Here is a 22,242-nt window from a genome sequence, read left to right on the forward strand (position 1 = left end):
CATCTTTGAAAAGGTTGCATTTTGTCTACCTTGCAAAGACTTAAGTCGATTTTACAATGCATAAAAAAAATCACCTCTCATACTGTATCTGATTGAATGTAGGATCGCGAATGATCATATATATATATTCCAATACAACTCTGCGGTAAGGAAATAAATTTTTGTTCTCTTGAACCATATTATTGATAGCTGTACTTTCAATAATATCACGTGTTATACTGACGAATTAAGGTCATGTAATACTCATACCGTTACCGACCGAACAAACTCACCCTCTTTTTTCCTGTATTAAATAAACAAACGAACGGAAAGGGTTTAAATTTTGACGATGCATCGCTCTTTTATAGCAGAATTCAAGAAAGTTACTCTTATCCCGAAACTTGTTAAAAAAATGTGTGGATTTTCGACACGATGCATCGTCGAAATTTGAACTCTTCCCGTTCGGTTGTTTATATAATACAAGAGAAAAAAGGGTGAGTTTGCTCGGTCGGTAAAGGTAGAAGTACTACATGACCTTAAAGAACGAATGCACCTCCAAAAGTTAACTCGTGTAATGAACACGTGAAGGTGATTGCATAATTGTACGATTTCAATCAGGTGAATCATCTTAACGTGTACGATCCGGGCTCCGTTCCAAATTTGGATTAAGTTAACCGGAGCGTGTTGTACATATTGCCACTATAGCTCTTAACATAAGTATTTCTTAAAAGTGTTACAGCCTAGGATGAAACGCAGATATCGGCGTTCACTCGAGGTCTCGAAAGAGTCTCGCTACTTTCGAAAAAAAAGAGCAGGACGTCGAATGACATTTGGATGACCCTGTACACTGTACTACCTCATTCGACACAGGGTGTTCGCATGTATGCACATGTATGCGCAGAGACATGAGGTCGGTTTTATTGTCGCCGATTGTTACGTCCTTTTGCAAGCAACAGCGCCGCTGCGTACCTACGCGGATACTATCGCTGCGCAGGCCGACCTAACCCAGAGTTCTACTCAAAATCAGCCTCAGACCGTGAGAGCCGTGGCGCTGTTAGTTGACTGCCGAATTGGCTGCTCCGGCCAGCAAATGATCCGTCACTATTGTGTAGCAGAAGGAACTACACATGCTTGAAAAGTCCGCCCGGAATACAGAGCGATTTTGCACTCTGTTCGGGCGAAGTCACGCCGCGTGCTCTGTGTTACCTGTCGAGTGCGCGTGCCTACCTTATTATTCGTGATTACCGCATAACTGTTTCGTGTGTTCTTTTTTTAATTTGCTCTCATTCAAGCCGTATCATTGTATTCATTTTAATCTAATCGATATATGAAATAGTATGGTATCTCGTGACACGTTTCTTCTGACACTAGCCTTAGTGTCTGCATTTTTGGTTGTTTCTATGGATGCTCAATCCTGGGGTAAGTGAATGGACGTTTCACACACTCAGTCGATTTGCCGAAATACGAATACGCACCTTCCACCTAACACAGGCGTGCGCCGAAAGTGGCCATTCATACCGTCCCGGCGGTCACGTACACGTCGTACATGCTTTAGCTTCGAATAATTTGTGAAAATGATGAAAAAAAACACTGCTCATTTTATCGCGATAAGAATTCTAACGGTTGCCACTACGCTGGTACCCGGTATTCGACTGTTTCGACCGTTAAAATTATTTATAGCCGCAATGCCGAACGATTCGTGCGAATTAGTGCACCGAACTCGGACGTGACTCGAAATTTGAAAGTTTCAATCTCACACATCAATATACCTGTGCCGAAGCGTCGGCATTCGTTATCGTGCGATAAAAAAACACATTTCGTCACATAATCTCTGTATTTCCAATCAATATTGCAATACGTTCGTTCATAGATAATCAGTAGCCCACCGAGTGAGACATTCTTTTTCTCTCCTTTTTATGTTCAACACTTTCATTACGTAATGTAAGAAATGAGTCTCAACGACGTAACCTGCGTGTAGATTATGGATTTACTTCGTATTATCTTAACCCATGATAATCGGCGTATAAACAGTCTTGATAAATAAGCCGAATAGAATCCGATTTCGTAAATAGTACGTAAATATAATCTGTATGCGTGTACGCGCAATTTGTACACATAATACTGTACCGTTTACTGTTTCCTAAGAAGTAAAGACTCACAGTTTTTTATTCATTCATGTTTATTATGGAAGATTATTACTTATTTTGTCATGTATTACGTACCACACTAACCACAGAGTACATAAAAAGAATTTAATCAGACGATAACAATTGAGACTAACACAATTTATTCTCACTATTAGACGTTTTTTAAACCTGCGTGCGACTTGGGATTGATGGAACGGAAATTGAAATTAAAATGAAAAATAAAAATACTGAATAATTCACAACCGAATGGCATAGATTATACATATAGATATAGATAGATACATGATCAATTTCACTTCGATGCGTAATTTACATTTTGTGCACTTCAAATGGTAGGAAATTTTATAATTTTTAATCTATATGAATCAGACCATAACCTACGATCGAAAGACGAAATTTTTGTTAGTTGTAAAAACTCAACTCAACTCAAACTCAAAGTATCACCTAGTTATTATATAAACTGTAAAAAACAGGTCCGGTCCGTTCGGTACATTTGCCACACTAATACAACACAAATGCCAATAATTATAAAAATGTTAATATTTATTTGAAGTATATGCAATATAAATGATATATTATATACATATATACCTGTGACAGAATGACTACATATATATATATATATATATATATATATATATATATATATATAATATACATCGTGGATTGTTCAGGCCGTTTTATTGTTCCCTTTGCAAGTTCCATTTTAATAACTCTACAAACCCCAGTCAAATCTGATTAGGAATACTGAAGTCTTTGCGGAGTAAAGGAAAACTACATGATAGTAAGCTTTTTCCGCTAAATACGTTATTCACGTAGATATTTTTATGCAAGAATTATTTATGAAGAAAAAAAATGTCTAAACTTGCCTTTTATTCACGGATAATATTACGTTATACGATCTAATTATCAATGAAAGTTTAAAAAAAAATTAGTTTTTTCATTCTGAGAGTTAATATTTCCGCTCATGAATTGGCGGAATTTTGCGCAAGAAAGGAAGCTTGATCCTCTAATAAAATCTTACCTACCCGTCATAAGTTAGAAACTTAGCATTATACACGCTGTCATATGATATGGATTGTAATATATAAGCTGACTGCGCTATAAAAAGAAAAAAAAAAAACACAAATTTTACTGACTGATGTTTAGATTTGACAAAAGACTTATGTACATACTTATTCAGTTGTTTATGAATGATACCTACTACAGCGAAACATGTTTAGAAATGACGCTGTTGAATCCTACGCGAAGACATGGTTTAAAGGAGGCTGAATTTACTAACGTTAATGCATCAAAATGTTGAAATAAAAATGATTATTTTACCCCTTAGAATACCTGTAGAAGTTGAATTTACAAAACATGATTTTCTTGATGCTGTATTAACAGTTTAGTAAATTTGAGGTAATCCTAAAGTTGGAAAATAACGACTTTTTTCAAAGATGCATCATTACAGAAACGTTACAAACTTCAGCCTGAATGGTTTAAATCGTATGTGCTTGCGTATGTGGGCCTAAGTTACAAGGATAGATCGCTCGCGAGTGCTCACGTAACTTCAGTTGTTCGTATTCTCACATGTAAAGCGTATTCCGAAATGAGTTGCCATTGCTGAAAATTTTCCTAAGAGTGAAACGGAGCTCATCGAAAATCCAGTGCAACAGGAGAGATAAATATTTACTCACAGTGCTAGACCAGCATATATCAGAATGCACCATAATCCGAATCATTCTTAGGCCAATCAGGAAGTTCGAAGCCCAGTAGAAAGTCTAATTTATTTCTACGAAACATAGTCAGAGTGTATACCCTATGTATATCAGGGTATCAAGTAACCACATTAAGCTTATCTATGGAGCATTCCATACCAACTCTGCAAGCGATTAATCTTGACCAATTTTGATTGCGTTAATTTTTTTCACATTTTGGTACCCATTTAATTCAGCACCCATGATTATTTTCAGATTTTCATTTCAATTCCAGCTCCGGTTACGAATTTGAAAAAACTTTCAATCTTATAAACTTAATCCTTCAAGTCATACAAAGTAGGTAGTAAAAAAAATATTCAAATCCAGATTATTCTCAAGCCGATTATAAAATTTGTTTAGATAAACGATTCGTAATTAACTGATGCAATTAATACTGCACATGTACAGGATTTTACGAGAGAATTTGCAATAATGATACAAAAAAGTCAAACACCAAATTTTCAGTTGATCGTACTTGGCGGGCAGTTCTGAAAAACCATATAACATGAATTCAGACACGTTTTTATCTTATTTTGTTTTTACGCATAAATATATGTAATCAATTACTAGCCCACCAAGTGCGACCAACCGAAAATTTTTATATCTTATCTTCCAAACTCATGTTGAAATCCATTACATGTGTATCAATTGCGTTAGTTGATAATCAATTTTTCGTATCAGGAAATGTTATAATCGGCTGGACAATAATACAGATTTGATTATGTCATGTTGATTATGTCAATGGTTTTTGCACATGAATGAAACATTTTTGTAGACACTTACTTTGGTATTTTTGGGAAATCAATGAAGAATTTGTGGTATAGCATAAAATATTACATCAAAATATACGCCGTAAACTCCAGTTTCCAACCTTCAAATACTGATAAAATTAGACAGAATTGGAGTTACATGATGGTCTTAGTTTTGAAAATTCGGATTCCAGCTCTAGAATAACGTATATTTTTTTTCGTACTCGGTTGCTGTCCCCCACTCCCCGGTCCAAGTTTGTCTATGAAGTACAACTCTCTCAATAGGGCCGCGCAGAAAATGCAATGATTGCAACAAGCCTATTCCCATTTAACTTGAATAATTATACGTATAAAGAAAGAATAACGAATATGTTAATAAAATATTGATACACAAGTATTTTTACAGGCTAAAATAAAACGAAACGAGAGTCTAACCGACGTAAACAATACATTCGCGCACGGTCTTACACACAGGTCCTGCAACTCAGGCAGAATCTCAATAGTAGGGCAGTGACTCCACTATTTAAGAAACATTCAGGTGGCGCTGCGATCGAGGGATACATAAACATAACCTACATCGTGCGTTTGTAAAATGTACTGCATGTTGGTTTTGTTTACATTTTCGATAATGTCATGTATCCCCCGATCGCAGCGACGCTAGCGGCTTGGCACGTTAAGAGGCCCACGTCGAAACCCGCAGTTGCAAGAACTGTGTGTAAGACTGTGTAAGGAAAGCATTCGCGACTTTTTCGTGAGGTGACGCTCGCACGAAGATAACTGGTGAGGGTCCTCCATTCCTGGAGAATCCCTTGAATCGCTTACCCTCTTGTACTGTTGCGGCCCTATTGAGAGAACGCACTGTACATTTTGCCTGATCTATTCAGCAACCCTTTTTGCGAAGTAAAACATCAAAGGAATTGCCCACTCCATGTTTCTAAGTTCTACGATTAACTGTATCCTATCAAAAGAGATTGAATATTCCGTACCAGTTCAAGGGGCAAATTCTAATTCAGACAATTTGCGAGTAGTAGTTGGTGACGCTCGCTTCGCTATCTTTCGCCAACGCGTGTGATAGAAGCAGACAGAACATCTTCGTCGATATGTCAGTTGATCGGGCTGGCACTGCAAAAAGCATATTGACCGGTGCTGCTTCTTATGAATGCTAATAGTCCGCTATTCAATGTTTTTTTATATGCGAACACCGATGAAGCCAATTCTCTTTAGTAGAATACGATTATTTAAGAGCATGTAGCAGTGCTACTTTTACCGACTGAGCAAACTCACCCTTTTTCTTCTTATATTAAATAAACAATTGAACGGAAAGGGTTCAAATTGCCACGGCGCATCGCTCTTTCATAGCGGAATTCAGAAAAGTAGCTCATAATCCGAAAATCGTCAAAAAATGTGTATTGAATTACAACCAAAAATGTCGAAAGTTGTTGAAGTTATTCAGTTTAAGATATTCACTTTGTGCCCATTTATTTTGGATAAATTTCATTCTTTCGAAGCGAGTTGCAAAGTGAATGAATTTCACAGTTATCAATATTTTTGGCTGAAATTTAGTGTGTACATTCAGTATACCATTTTAAACAATTAGGAGTCTCAGATTTTCGATATCTCATTTTTTTCTCGCAGTTAAAAAATCGACTATACTTAAACTTTTTTCTATTCTGAGGGAGCTATAGAGTGTACTTTGTTTAGTTAATCTAACAGTATTCAGAATATTATTCGGTATATTTGTAGGGTGAGCTTCCCTCTTGAGTTTGTGCGATACTGTTTCTCTGCATTTATTCTTTGCTTATTTCTATTGTGTTAACCGTTTAAATTTAGGCTTTTTACATGATACAATGACTTTGCCATCTAATATTGATCTTTTCTGTTTTTCGAAGTTTCGCTTATTCATGAACATGTTATTATCCATTACAAACTTTGTCGTTGTTATAATATTATGACCCAGAGGTATAAGCAAGAAAAAACCTGTTGACGACATATTGGGCTTATATATACTTCCTATCTGTAAATTTAATGTTCTGTATGATTTGACGATGAAATCATTCTGTGCAATTTTGCTCGTATCTAACCATATTAAGGGCATGTAGTACTCTTACCTTTACCGACTGAGCAAACTCACCCTTTTTCTTCCTATATTAAATAAACAAACGAACGGAAAGGGTTCAAATTTCCACGATGCATCGCTCTTTCTTCGAGAAATTCAGGAAAGTTACTCATAACACGAAAATCCCTCACGCTGGGCGCACGGCCGAGCTTTCCTTGGCTGCTCGCTCGATCGGTAAAGGTAGGAGTAATGCGTTGGGCACTTTCAAAGAAATTCAATGCGTTTGGCTACTAGTTTTAGCTTCATTCTAACCATCGGTCAGAAGATGTCGGAAAAAATATTCAGCGATTTGCGCCACTGAAATATGTTTCTCTTTTGACAAAATTCACTTTCATACGTAGTAACAAAAATGTATAAAGTTACTTTGTAAAAAGTTATATGTAAAAAATATTGTTACGTATTACTATATACACATAAAACCGTTGTCGGAGAATCTTGGTAGAAATTTCATGTTATGATAGCCATATTCCTTTAGTATCAAGAACAACATCTTTTGTAAATCAAAAATGGAATATTCCAGTTAATAGAATGTAATCTTTATACTCTTCTCAGTAAACTCCACATAAACAAGGGTATTGCTCATTGGATTGGACCGAATTATCGATTCCCGTTTTCAAATATTGCTTCTAAGTGCCTCAATTTGTTTATGACCACTTTACGTGACACTGGCAGAAAAACAAAGCTGACTTCAACTTTAGACATTTGTTTAGGGTTTCATTGGCAATGGATTTAGACCTGTAAGACACTTGTTTTGCGTTGTTTCGGCTCTTGAACAGTATATCTAGTAAATCCAAACAAATCGATGGACTCGAGATTTAGAAAAATGCAGTAAAAATTGAAAATAGTTCAGGAAAATAGATTTGGCCTCAAACTAGAGTAGGCTTTCAACCTGAAATTGGTTTCGATCACTGAATTGATTACTTTTTAAAAAAATTTTCCATCTACAATGAGGCGTGGGAAGTTCGTTTCATTCTTTATTCTCACTTGGAAATATTTTCTACATACTTTCAACAAAAACACATATTTTTTCCACAGCAAAAAAAAAAAAAAATTCACTTTGTGCATGGTTCTATTTAAATTACGCTTACATTTAAATGTAAATGTCCTCGTTCTCAATAGTCTTTCAAATGTTTAAATTCTCTCGTTTTTCCTTTTCTCCTATCGTCTTCATCGTCAATTTTCCAATGCTGTCAGCAAGTGGTGCTGTACAGTAAAATATTGTAACAAGTGAACTCATAAGTATGTACACATTTTTGTGAAAAACACACACAAAGAGAGAAAAATACGTGAACAATACTTGTACCCGCATCGACATAGGAATTAGTAGCTTCCAATGTGATGAATTTTGATGTCACCATACTAAAATATTGACGAATTACGTTTTTGAAAATTGGCCTCACGATCGGACGAGGACTTACGGAGTCGCTCGTCTATTTTCAAATTTCTAAAAGCACCTGTATTAACCTTTACTTTGTTATGTGTTTCAGACGTGGCTGTAGCAATTCGTAATCGGATTGATTTTTTTTCAAAAAATGGAACCCAGACTTTCAATTTGACAGTTGACAAGGATGCGGAGCTGAGAGGCCTTGCCTTTGATTACGTCACACAAACAGTGTACATGAGTGATTCAAAAAATTCAGATATTTTCATGTACAGCCATAAGCTGGACGAGAAATCTTCCGTGTCACCGTCTGTACTAAAACGTAAGTATTATTAAAAATAATAATTTGAAATGAATTATGTATGTGTAATCCATGTGTAAAACAGATTTACTGTTATGATATAAATGGACAAATCTCCCAAACTCTTATCATCGAAGTCCGACCAACTGATTGAAAGTTGAAATGACTTCAAGAACCAGCAGGTTTTTTTTTAATGAGAAAATTATATTTTATTTTCATTCTCGATATGAGCGAACTTTTCCAGCTAGATTGTTTAAAAACCATTAATTCTTCTGGGTCAAACTGCAAAATCGCCCCTTAACAAGCCTCACTTTGGAGGGTGGTTTCACCCCCATAAAGTGTTTAATGTCAGATAAATAAAAATACGTATCGCTTAGTTTTTAGTCTACAATAACATATTACAAAAGAAATAAAATCGGAGAAATCGATCTGAGATGCCTTCCTTGCGAGTCACCATCAAAAATATATTATTGTGAAGTCACAAGCTAGCAACAATTCAGGGCCAGGTGAAATACTTTCATAAATGTATTTGCTCCTCAACTTTTATCACTTCTTCACACACGATTTTCCAGAGAATCCGAAATAACAGTTCGAGCACTGAAGTCCCAGTAAAATGGTGCACATTCGAACAAGTGTTTGGAACAAACCCGATGGTGATTCGAACACAATGAAATTTACTTTTAATTGCTTCTTAATTACTTCGGATTATTCTATTATTTGTGTTAATCGCTTTCGCGTGATTTTTGAATGAATCGAGAAAAACCGAAGAGTGGCTTTCGGCGAGGCGAAATGTGGTCAAATTTGATTTGATATGTCGCCTAAGCAAATGGAGATATGAAAAATCTGATAATTGCTATTAATTGCTCCTCGACTGCTGGTCCGCAAGTCTCGTCGCAATAATAATTTCTGATTTTAAAATAGCAATATATGAGTCACATTTTCAAACTTTGAAGTTACGTAAACCTCGATTAAGGGGGGGGGGGCACAGTTTGCACGGTCTAAAATCATACCTATTTTTAGGAGTTTTTATAATGAAAATACTTAGAGCAATTTTAGTTTAAGAGCTTTGTTATTTATAGTTTATGTACCCCCCTCCCCCACCCCTTTTACTTCAGCTGACGCCAAGGTGCCAACTAAAGGTTGATAAGAAGCTCTTTTTTGCACTTTGTCATAAAAAGAAATTTGTAAACACCACTTTTGTTGCATGAATTATCGTGAACACCATGTGGGCAGTCTTTTTCGCCATGCGTATTTGCAATATTAGTCTCGTACGGTATATATCATAGCCTAGTAGGCCCTATGCTTTCCCATAGTTTCAAAAGATTTCATTACTCAGAAAAAGTAAGAACTCGGCAACTCCAGAAGTTAATAATGGAAACGATGCACCTGACTGTGAACAGATGACTCAAATGACAACCCATAAGTAAGTAATGGGTTAACCGGGAGACGATGGTTCATTCCTACACGGTCAATCCTATATAAAATTGTTGTACACGTGATCGAGGTACCCATCATTCGAATCAAAAAATATTGTCATACTGTTTAAAATGTGCACGTAGATCTGGTTTAGTGATTGGAGTCGTGATTGGTTATAGAATTTGTTGAGAAGTATATTTATTGAATATTGAACGAGGCGTTGAATCAAGGGAGGTCGAGTAATTCTTAGTAAAATGATCTATCTGTGAGGTAGCAGAGTAACTGATCAGTAGGAGCGAGACATAGTTAAAACGTCTCTAAATTCTTCGAGGAGTAGGTCGAGAGGCTGAGTAAGGCTAAAGGGTAGCCAACGAAGGGATTTGATCCTTAGCTCTAAAATTACCAAAATATAAATTTGTAGTGTCTAACCCTCTAGAAATTTGTTTTGGTCATGGAGAAATTCACAATTTGTCCCATCAATTTATAGTTTTGGAAAATGAAAGGTTCAATAATTGGGTCTAAATGTGCCAGAAACTGGTACACTTACCTTACACAGTTGATGCCTATGCGGTGCAAATCTAAACGACTGATTGTCAGTTACATGTACTGTTGCGATCAGTCAAGTGAATTCTTATTTTTCCACTTTCTTAGAATCACTTTGGCCTTTTATTATACCGCCCCTACAGTTTTCATGAATTATCGTATATCGTCGCTATCCGAAACTACATAGATAGGAACACACACGAGATAGGAATTACGCTGTCGTTATCACGGCTGTCAACCCGGCTGTGCAGGACTGAACCGTATATAGGATGATCGTTTGTGATTTGAATTATGAGGATTATGAGGTTTCACAAGAATTTAATGCGCTATCATTAGGGTTGTCTGCTCACAGGCGAATTGGTGTTCGACTAAGGTCATGTAGTACTCCTACCTTTACCGACCGAGCAAATTCACCCTTATTACTCCTATATTAAGTAAAAAAATGAATGGAAAGGGTTAAAATTTCAACGGTGCATCGCTTTTTTGTAGCAGAATTCAGGAAAGTTACTCATAACCGGAAAATCATCAAAATATGTTTGGATTTTTGAGTTATGTTACTTTTTTCACATTTTCCGCATATCAGTGACCAAAAAGTGCATATCTAGAATACTTTGCATAATTCCGGAAAGAATGAGTAGTAAAATGAGCCATCGTGAGACTGCTTTTATGCAACATTGAGGCCGCTAGACGAAAACTAGGAATTACAATAATTTTGTGAATAAAAGAGGCTCTCACGATCGGGTGGGCACACGACCGAACGTTCCTTGGTTTATATGTTTTTTTTTTAATATAGGAAGAAAAAAGGTGATTTTACTCGGTTGATAAAGGTAGGAGTACTACATGACCTTAGCTGTTAGATTGCCAGGTGGGTTGCTTGTTCGTAGGAGGGTACGACTTCCGTATCCACATAATTTTCCTGCAGAAAGCCATCGGCGTTCATTCGAATCGAAATAGCAGTCGACATTTTCACAAGAAATTCACTTCAATATCTTGCTGGCTACTTGGTTACGTACGTACCTTACGAAAGCGAGCGCTAAAGCTCATTGTCAGCTAAAACAATTGGCTTCTATAATAATAGTGATGTTCCTTTAGAAAATTGACCTTTATGATTAAAAAGTAACGTCAATATGTTTATTTTCTTTACAGCTGAGGAAGGTTCAAAATCAACAGCAGTGGGGATAGTATTTGATCCCTCTGAGCGAACGCTCTATTGGACCGATCAATCACTCAACGCATTAATGAAAATGAAAATACCTTCAGAAGAAAATCCTAAGCCTACGCCAATTCGGTTGCACAATTTTACAGACCACAAACCTCATGGTATAGCGCTAGATATCTGCAACAAGTGAGTTACGAAATTCCTTAAGTGATTATTATCGTAATGAGAGGTTCCACCGTTCCTTACTTTAGTTCGTTTCTTCTGCACATACATATTCCAGTCATTATAGGTATAAATAAAGAAAAAGTACTGTTTTCAAACATCTATTGATTATCACCGCAAACCGTCATTTTAATGCAAAGGACCTAAAAATAACTTGTGGTAGTTCGGAGAAAACAATAAATATTAGCACATTGTAAACTGATTCCTGTGTTGCCAGTCTGTTTTATTAATATTTCACAATTAATATTGACATATTTTGTTTTATCGTGTATAAATGTAATAGTCCGATCACCGAGAGTCGCATAAAAGGTCTACCCTACAATAATATATAACCAAGTGAATCTTGGTAAAAATTGTTGATTTGTCGATTTGAGGGTGTATAACGGAAATTTCTTCGAAACTTTGAAAATTTGCTCCCCCTCCCCCCACCTGTCCCTACTGAAAATGTTCATGTGATAAATCATAAAATGTCATGGAATAAGACATTACTCCAGGAAAAAATAATCACATACGATCATATATGAATCATATACTATCGTATACAAATGAGATATGATCGTATCTGGAATCGGATATGACAATATCTGATCGTATCTAGCATCATACATGTACATAGGGTGGTCGTTAAATGTAATATCATGATGAATGGTAATAAATCGGCACCACATCTAGAAAAAAAATGGCTCTAATTTTTGCAGACCATATGTGTACATTAGAGTGGTTGTTCAGTGACTTTCTTTGGAATTTCAATGCTGGATGGTCGTAAATTGACTCCGAATCGAGAAAAAAAATTTCTGCAATTTTTTCAGATTTTTGTTTCAAGTCCATACTGTGCCGACAGGCCCGTGATTTTCTTTTCAATTGGAAAAATAGGGAATTATCTGATTTCCGGGGTCTCGCTAATTCTTGCACGGAAAAAATAATTAAAAATATCCCACCTGTGCACAAAGTTGTAAAAAATCGATTTTAATACGAAAAAATCAAGGAAGTTTGATTTTTTTCAATATAGAATACCGAGGATTGCTTATTATTATAATTTTTTGTTAACGCGATTCACTCGCTAAACGCTTACGTGCCCTTAGTGGACTCTATGGTCGTATTTTATTTTTTATTCAAACATGTATATTTAACACTTTCCAGCTAACACTTTCCACTTTGGATTTTTTTTGCATCTTTGAAATATGGATTAAGATTCCGGTTGATATTTTGGTTTCAAATAATATCTTTTCGTCATGATAGGCGGAAAATAGAAAATAAATTTACTCTAGACAAAATAAATATGTCCATATCAGATCGTATCAACCCATATCACACTATATATGGGCTTATTAGAAATTTTTTTCACGGTATTTATTGTTATATTCACTCTGTATGATCTGATACTTCATTTTGTAAATTCGATAGAATATTCAATAAGAAATTATAGAATAAATTACGAAAGCACTAATCATCAGATATATTAGATCAAAGATCATATATATCTGATCATATATAAAATGGTGTGCTTTTCAATTTATTGTGTAATTATAAAACACCGGTGGTAGTTATCGAAAGTAGAGCGCGCTGTTTAAATCACAGTTGGAGATTATATGAAGTTAAACACAACGTATCATATTTTATAGAATGAAACTCTTCTTATAATATTCTTGATCGACTTTTGAAAATTCATATTTTGAGCTAAAATTTTCAAGATATCATTTCTGTACATGTCAGAACAATTGCCACTGCGAGAAAAAAAAATTCGAAATAGGAAAAAAATCAATTGTTGCCCAGCTTTGACCTTTTCAAAATTCTGAAGCAACACCTAAACAATTTTCAATTGATGTAAAATTTGGAGAGCCTTCCTCTAATGTAAAAATCTAACAAATTTTTACACAGGACTGAAAAAAAACACTCCATTTTTTAACTTGCTTTATTTAAAAGTGTAATCGTTTTTCCAGACACATTTATTGGGCCAACAGTTATTCCTCTAAACATAGCATAGAACGATCAAACCTGGATGGTTCTGATAGGAAAGTAATTGTTGATACTGAATTGTTTCGAGCTTACGGATTAGCTGTTGATCATGAAGGTGGAAAATTGTATTGGACTGACGACTCGGAAGGTTATAAGTATAAAATTGAGCGCAGTGATTTGAATGGAAATGAAAGGGAAAAATTGTGGGAGGGTACGTCTCAGCAACCAGTTTACATCGCGGTGGACAAGGACACAGTGTATTGGACGGATTGGGGATCAAACGCAGTCTGGAAGATAGGAAAGAACCCTACCACCGAAGAAGAACCAGTCAAATTTGTGAAATACAAAATATTGCGTCCCCGTAATCCTTTTATCGAGAGTATAATAACTCGGGAGAATACTGAAAATATTGACTGTGAAGCTATATTGAGAAGACAAAATAAACCGGTCAAAAATATCGTGCTGCCAGCGTCTCCTGACGAGTTCCATAATCACGTCACGAATGACACTGCAGAAACAACCCAGATAGACAAAAACTGCCGAAACAACAGCTATTATGATGAATCAACTTCATCTTGTCGTTGTAACGAAGGGTAAAATATTATTTCATTGAAAATTTATTACTAGCTACATTGATACTGAATAAAGATGAAGTTAGTTATGGTACTGTAACGATGCATGTCTAGGAAAAATCGTTACTTCGCACCTTAAGGAATGCCTGAAATTTGGTAAACCATGATAAACAGAATATACTCATATTTTGCAAACCCAACTCCTCGAAAGTCATTATAAAATTGTGCAGTAATGATTTTTCCATAGTTTTTCCCCTGATGTTTCGTTACGTTAACATTACTAACTTCATCTCATGATACTGAGTAAAGAAAGTCAAGTAACTGATTTATTCACTATTCTTCACCAGTGAACATAAATAACTAGTTTTAATCTCAGATTACGAAAATTTTTATAGATTCATTGGAGTTAATTGCGAAACACTATCCCCATGCAATAATTATTGCATACATGGAAACTGCACACTTGACAATAAAGGCTTGCCTCAATGTCGTTGCACGAGTTCGTATGTTGGGAAAAGATGTGAGCGATATATTTGCGATGGGTATTGCCTGAACGATGGTTTTTGCTCAGTGTCGAATGCGATGCCATCGTGCAAATGTGAACATTCTCGAGGACCTCGTTGCGAATATACTACAGAATTAGATGAACTTTGTTCCCAATATTGCATGAGACCAGAAAATACATTGACTGGTATCAACATTACATTATGCAGGTAAGCATTCAAAACGCTTTGAAATGAAATAATATTTTTTTTTTTTTATAAATATAAAAATATATGCAGTACTAGAAAGTTACGTCAGTTAATTGTTTTATTCTCCTTTGTTCTAGTCACGTAACTTTTGTTAATTCCGGTGATATAATTTCGAATACCCTCGTGTTTTTAGGTGTGGCGAATGGAACGGGACCTTCTCCGAGTTCTCCTTTTCTGCCGAACAACCTATGTCATCAACCATAATTGTATGGACTCTTGTAGCTGTTATTGGAACACTAACAATAGTCGTTGGTGTGCTGAGTTACCACGTCCACAAACTCAGACGTCGACCCAGGATCAGGAAACGTTTCGTTGGTGGCAAGCGTGGGAATACTCAGCTTACATCTAGACCCCAAGGACCAACCGATAGTTACGAAATTTCTATAGAGAACTGCTGCAACATGAACATATGTGAAACAGTGAGTATTCCTGCTTGAGACCCATGGTGGAATTGGTTCGAAAGGAAATGTGCGATTTGAAACTAGAATTACTGATGTGATGTATCTGTACTTTTGTTAATTTTGAGTGTTTGAAGAAGTTGTTATTTTTAACCATTTCAGTCACGCAATTTAGTTTTTTTGTTTTTTTTTTTTGGCATGGAAAATCCCGGATTTTGCATGGGATATAAAAAAATGGCAAAAAAAAAAAAAAAATGAAAAAATAAAGGGTGCCGCTATAGTTAGTAAGGGTTAATCGAGTGTGACGAAATGAACTGTCCAACGTGGTAATTAAAATTACCCATTGCTAGAACGAATTTACGATCAGTAAATAATCCGTCGTTGTTGCCGTTGATTGAAGACTGTTGAAGACAGTTACCCTAATGTTTTTGTTTGGTTTTGTGTGCGTTATTGGGATTGCGTGTTAAACTTACTGTTGAATGGTTTCCACCGATAAAGAAGCTACCGATCGCTAACATCGGAGATAATACCAGGTGTGCCATTATGCATATCATCGATCCGGCCAATCAGTGATCGAGCCGTTAGGTGAGAATGTAGTCGTGGTTTTTAAATATGATAACATCGTTTCTTCAATATCTGAATCTAATTCAACTCTATATTAAAAATACAATTGAGTATATACCTGTAAGGAGATCATTTAGTGTAGATCATAGTTATATGAACGAACCTTTGTTATTGCGTTGTTTACGTGCGCGACGCTTCCGTTTATTTCATTACTAACAGTATATATACGTATATCCAAGATGGCAGTCAGTACATCTGTATACATTCGGCCAATGGCTTACAATTTGTCACGTGGGATGCGCAAACCAAGTCGAATTCAGACCCTCGTATTCACACCTGGTATTCTTTCCAGCAGCATGTCCAGGCCGGCCCATTCCTACTTACCGGCCGAGTCCTGGAGACGAAAATTTTCCCATGGGTAACCGTCCTTAAATTATTCCGTCAACGGTGTTGATATCGAAACGAAACACCGCCAGTTTCGATCTGTCGAGCTTTATTAAAAACTGAAATTATCACTAATACCAGTTTCTGAGAAAAAATTGTTGAGGCGTAAATGAATCTGGTGATTAGTCAGTTTAGGATTTGAAGTATTAGTCTGACATATGTTCCTTTCTCTCCGTATGTCTCGGAACTCGGTTATAGTGAAAATTTGAGTTTTTTATTAAAATTTTAGATGCATGAATGAAACGAATTTCATATTTTTTGGCATTTGAAATTGATAGTGTTATGGTCATGGCGCAAAAGAATCAAGTCTTATGTACGGTTTTCTTCAAAAAATCACTTCGCTTCAAAGGTGCACGACTTTGTGAAAAAAAAAATTCGATGAATTGAAAACAAAAAGAATTTTTGCGTTGAAAATGATTATTTTAATGCCGGTATTTGTTTAATCGATTTACAATCATTTATTTTACCAGCTTTTAGTTGGAACATGTTCTTGAAAAAATGGGGCTCTGGTGAACAGAAAGAATTCATGTCGATTTTTAGAGCATGTTAAAAATGATGATCAACTTTGGCTTTGGTGGTTGCCTGATATAGAAAAGTCTGGTCATTTTGATTGTTGGATATACATATATGCGAAAGTTGATGATAGGTTTTTTAGTGGGTAATGATAGGTAAAATTTTAACGAATATCCACTAAATTTTGTCAAAGAAATCTTTTTTTTTTAAATATTTTGTAACCGACTCCACTAATCGGGGTTTAAAGCTGAAGCTTGTGTGTGTTGCTTTTCATTTGATTCACGTTGTATTATGGATTTTCATAAGATCCTTATTATTCGCTTTTTTCCAGCATCCATTGTAATGTTATCGTGAGCTTGCGATAAACTGTATTATGTGGGAGTTTTTCTGTATGCTGCATGTATTGTTCTATCAGTATTAAATTAAAAAGAGAATTCTCAATTTTCTTCTAGCCTTGTTTTGAACCAAAACTTCGAACTACACCAACTAAAAGTAAGAGTACAAAAAAGGACGAGAAGAATTCGCTCCTGGACAGTATGGAGGGTGCGGATTCTTGCTAGCTGAGACTTATATATTGTACGTAAGACGGCCAATGTCACACAGGTTTTCCTTTGGGACCGTGCAGTCTTAAAATTCAATATAGGTATATGTACATATACTGAAAAAAAACTTAAGTATTGTTGTTAAGTTTGTTAATATGTATGGCGCGTCAGCATTGCAAGGTGCATAAGTTTGGAATCATTTATCAGGTCATTGCAAAGGATATATTATCTTTTAAATGATTATTAACCAAAGTGAGTGCAAAGACGATAAAGTATGTCTATACTTTACAAAATGTGCACCGTTTCCAAATTTATGGTCTGCAGATCAACTTGGACTGCAATTTTTTTTGGATAACTGTTAGTTATGTATGTACATATTTCCTCTCTTAAGATATTCACAAATAGAAGAAAACATTTTTTAAACGATTTTTTTCTGCCCTTCCATGCCTTCGTATTTTTGTATTGCGCTACTGTAAAGGGCTTGTCAGTAGAAGGGAGCATCAGTGACATGAACAAAACCTTGTCAACATTATTGAAATGTTATAATTTCAATATGTGATTTTAGTTAGTTTTACACACAATTATAGGCCATTGCTTTACATTATTTACACACCTATTATATGATCTGAATATAATTATTGATGTAACGTTTTTCTCCTTGGAGATCGAACGCTTTACAAGTTATAGCTGTCATTTTTGTTTCCGGTTTCACTTCTCTATTTAATTTCATCTAAGATGAACTATCATGTCTCATAACTAATACAAACCAAGGACAATCAATCATTTGTAAATGAATCAGAGATCAGGTTCTTGGCACATGTGATATTACAAAAACCAAGTTGAAACGAAAATCTGCCGATTCAACTTTTGCAGGCTTTTTAATTAGATCGTGAAGCATTGCACAGAGGTGGTAAAGAAGTATCTGTGAAATAATTTGAAAACGAAACCGGAACGTAAATAACAATAATAAAAAGTCCAAAATTAAATATCGGAAGTCGATGATCGATGGCACATGTGATATTACAAAACCAAATTGAAACGAAAATCTGCCGATGCAACTTTTGCAGGCTTTTTAATTAAATCGTGAAGCATTGCACGGAGGCCGTAAAGAAGTATCTGTGAAATAATTCGAAAATGAAACCGGAACGTAAATAACAATAATAAAAAGTCCAAAATTAAATATCAGAAGTCGATCGCATCGTGTGAAGCACAGATGCTATTGATGCATCTTACTCGTGGATATGGGCACACTAAGTAACGAAGTGTCACAAGGAATAAAAATAGTGAGTGATATAGGATAGGCTTATTTAGGTAAAAACATGATTCGATAGGAATTAAGCTTGTTTACTTAATTACTACTGGATAATTTTCAGAGAGAGTTTACGCGGTATAGTCATCAATATATGCGCACATGTTTTTACTACAGTAGTATGTATATGTACTGCGTAGAGTATACTGCATACAGTGCAAGACTACCGCGCATGACTGTATCTCAGGTATACATACCTCGATACATACCTATGTATAGTTTTACACCAAAAATCATGTACCAGGTGATAATGAAAGAAATACAGATATGTTTACCAGACAATCTTTTTTTAACAATATTTCGTACACCCATATTGTATACAGCGAGAGGCTATTCTCATTTAAAATGAGCTGGACGGTTTGAAATCAGTTAGAAGTCGCTTGAAATAAGAAAGAAGTCATAGTCATACGATATCGTATGTGAAATCACTTCAATTGAGCTGATTATTGAATTAGCTTCAGTAGGTTGAAGTCCAAACCAAATGAAACCAAATGAAATCCGTTGAAGTCATCTGAAATCAACTAAAAACAGTTGAAATGGAAATCACTCGGAATCACATAGGAATCTCCTAGAAATCACAATGAAATCATTCAAAATCTCCTCGATATTATGCAGAAATTCATCGAAACCATACAGAATCATCTCGTAATTGCTTTGAAGTTATCCGATCCATACCGAGATTTTCAAAATCAGAAGACGCAAGAGGCCTGCACTTACAATAAATATTTCCTCAGGTGTGATGAATTTAAAAAATTTGGGAGGTTTTAATTATCCCAGGCAAATATCTCAGGAACGCAAAGAGATGCAAGCCAAAAAAGAGAAAGTCTTGGAGGGTTCCAAAGGGAAAAGAAGACGTTAATATATATGAGTTGACTTGCGGATTGTACTATTTTGAAGATTTCACACGAAACGTCCGATCTTATATTGCAAATTCTTATTTTGGATATGAGCAACTGATAGAGAGTTCAAAAACGAATTCAATGTCACCGACATTCTTTTTCCTCCTCAACCTTACTTTCAGCACCTATTCATTGTCCCTCATTATTGCTGATAAGTTTTCTTGCGGATACAAAATTGGTGATTTTGTTACGAGGTAAGATTCTTTACACCTGATGGTATGGTTCAGATCATTAATTATGATCGCAAACGTTGTATCTCGATGGATTTAGCAAGGGGAGGGTACAAGAAAACAATTTGAGTAAAAAAATGCATCTAAAGAAATTTTCAAAGTATTATCAGCGTCATTTCGTCGATTAAAATCCTTTGAATTTTTAACCTAACTTTTTATCTTACCTCTTTTCATTTCCGAGATATTCGCCTGGGGCCATTAAAACCGACCACCCTGTACAATACCTATGATATTGAAAAGTACAATTATTTTCATTAATTACCGTGTGTGTATTCCCAGTAAAGCAAAAGGAATTACAAACAAATAAACAATCATTCGCCAAGCCATCTTCGAATTCTATTTTGCCCGGAACTCAAATTGGAAATCAAATATTTCCATGTATTCTCTTTCGGTTTGAATAGTATTCATTGAATTCGTTATTAATCATGATCTATTTATACGAATGTGATTATTCGTTTCAATTCCTGGTTCGGAATTGAATGCAAACGCTTCTTTATTCTCATAAAACATCCGTGGTCAAGTTAGGTTATGAATTCGGTTGAATCCATGGACATTGTAATTCCTATGTCCATGGTTGGATCCCAATTTCATAATTCATCAGACAGGGTTAGCCATTCGAGGCTACCTAGGTATCTACAATTTCTTCTGTTTCAAATGTCCTCTGGGAATTCATTGGAAGATAATTTGGAACTGCGTGAAGCAATTCGTGAAGTGGATTCGCCGTAATTTTGATAGAGAAATAAACTCTTCGTCATTTTAATCCAAATCAATTCCAGCGCGCAATTACTATACATTTATCTGTTTGAATTCCTTATTCAAAATGATATGGCTGTTGATTTGTATTCGTAGAAATATTTTTACAGCCAAAAAACTATCTTTGAAAAGAATGATTACAGATGGGACAATTTATTTTACTGAAACTAAATTCGATATCTAAATAATGTATATGCAATATGTTGAAATAGAGTTTATCGAGAAGAAATTACGTGACAGATGTTTTTTATTACATAGTTCTCGGAATTAAGACTTTGTAAACGAGACACGTGCACGCACGTACGTGTGTACTCTATTTTCGGAAAACTACATGCATTATCAGCCATTGAATTGGAAGGGAATATGTATTTATATGAAAGGGGTGCTCTAGTCGATTTCGACGTTATCGTATACATATATCTCAAATGCAAAACAGGGCATAACAGCCCCATTCTACATGCAATTTTATTCTGAAGAAAATAACTTCGATGCGTTTTAATTTAACGCAAAAATGAAGAAATGGCAGGATTTATGTGAAGTCTCAATAGTAAATTCGTAGAATTCATGGCATTTCTTTATTTCTGCGTCCAATGCAAATGTGTTGGAGTGTTTTCCTTCAGGATTGTGTATAAAATAGGGCTGTTATGCACTTTTCGTGTTTGAGATACGTGAACTTAGATGTTTAGAGATGTATGTGAAATCGAAAGCGCCTTCTTAAGGGGGCCATTCCCTATAGAGGCTTGAATGCACTTTTTTATTACCTAAATTTATAGTTTGAAACCTGTAGAATACGATGCAGTTAATGATTTTTGTGGATTTCCAAAAACAACGTACCAAGAGCCATGCTGAAAACAAGCGAAGAAGTTCGATCAATGAACTCCGATCGGCAACTAATCTGAAGGACTATTATATGGTACTGGAATAGCTCACTAGTAGGTAAGTCACAGAAACATACGTTTTGCCCTTGTCGAAACTTTAAACGCGATTATCTCAAAACTTTTTTTTTCGACAAGTTGAAAAACAGTGTACACGATTACTCACAAACTATTGAACCAATCAAGCTCATTTTTGGCACAAGTTTTTATAATACTTATGTCCAATTAATGAACTTAAAACGGACTAAAAATTCTCAAAATAAACATGTTTCTGGCTGGGTCCGTTCGAAATTTTTTCCAAAAAATTAACTTTGTTGTTTTAAGGCCTCCCCTTTAGCCAATTATCAATATTTTCCCAAAATTATTGGTTAACCAAGTCACCACATGTATATAATGATCAATTTTTTTGCGCAGACTGTTTCAAATAATCCTACGAGTTGCTGGAGTGTACACCGCATTATACCGTTTATATCTCCACCATTTTTCACTTTTTTCAAGCAAAAAAAATATTTTTGAAAACTGCAATTATGTAGGAAAAAGTACCTATGACCCTGAAAAGATATAATAAAAATTAACAGTATACAGGAACTTATTTTTATTATTATATTTATTATAAGTATTATTATTTGTCATTTTTTAGACTGCTAAAACATATAATTTTTCAAATTAGAAACTATTTATCG

The 22,242-nt window shown here is 35.3% G+C and overlaps 1 protein-coding gene across 1 annotated transcript; it reads left to right on the top strand.

Annotated features, from left to right (window-relative positions):
- The first annotated feature begins 943 nt into the window (after positions 1-943).
- LOC124404542 (protein cueball) lies at positions 944-18,436 on the top strand. The gene is made up of 7 exons (XM_046878803.1): positions 944-1,398; positions 8,218-8,433; positions 11,518-11,716; positions 13,693-14,301; positions 14,676-14,993; positions 15,166-15,451; positions 17,404-18,436. The coding sequence occupies exons 1-7, from the start codon at positions 1,317-1,319 to the stop codon at positions 17,509-17,511; spliced, it is 1,818 nt and encodes a 605-aa protein (XP_046734759.1). The 5' UTR covers positions 944-1,316; the 3' UTR covers positions 17,512-18,436.
- The last annotated feature ends 3,806 nt before the right edge of the window (positions 18,437-22,242 follow it).

This window comes from Diprion similis, chromosome 1, assembly GCF_021155765.1.
Source record: "Diprion similis isolate iyDipSimi1 chromosome 1, iyDipSimi1.1, whole genome shotgun sequence".
Lineage (NCBI taxonomy): Eukaryota > Metazoa > Arthropoda > Insecta > Hymenoptera > Diprionidae > Diprion > Diprion similis.

What these genes read in the sequence shown, in the direction of transcription:
- LOC124404542 (XM_046878803.1), top strand. Translation starts at nt 1,317, where the DNA reads ATGGTATCTCGTGACACGTTTCTTCTGACACTAGCCTTAGTGTCTGCA. An exon ending in GTCACCGTCTGTACTAAAAC is followed by an intron (nt 8,434 to 11,517) that starts GTAAGTATTATT and finishes TTTTCTTTACAG; the next exon opens with CTGAGGAAGGTTCAAAATCA. An exon ending in ATCAACATTACATTATGCAG is followed by an intron (nt 14,994 to 15,165) that starts GTAAGCATTCAA and finishes TCGTGTTTTTAG; the next exon opens with GTGTGGCGAATGGAACGGGA.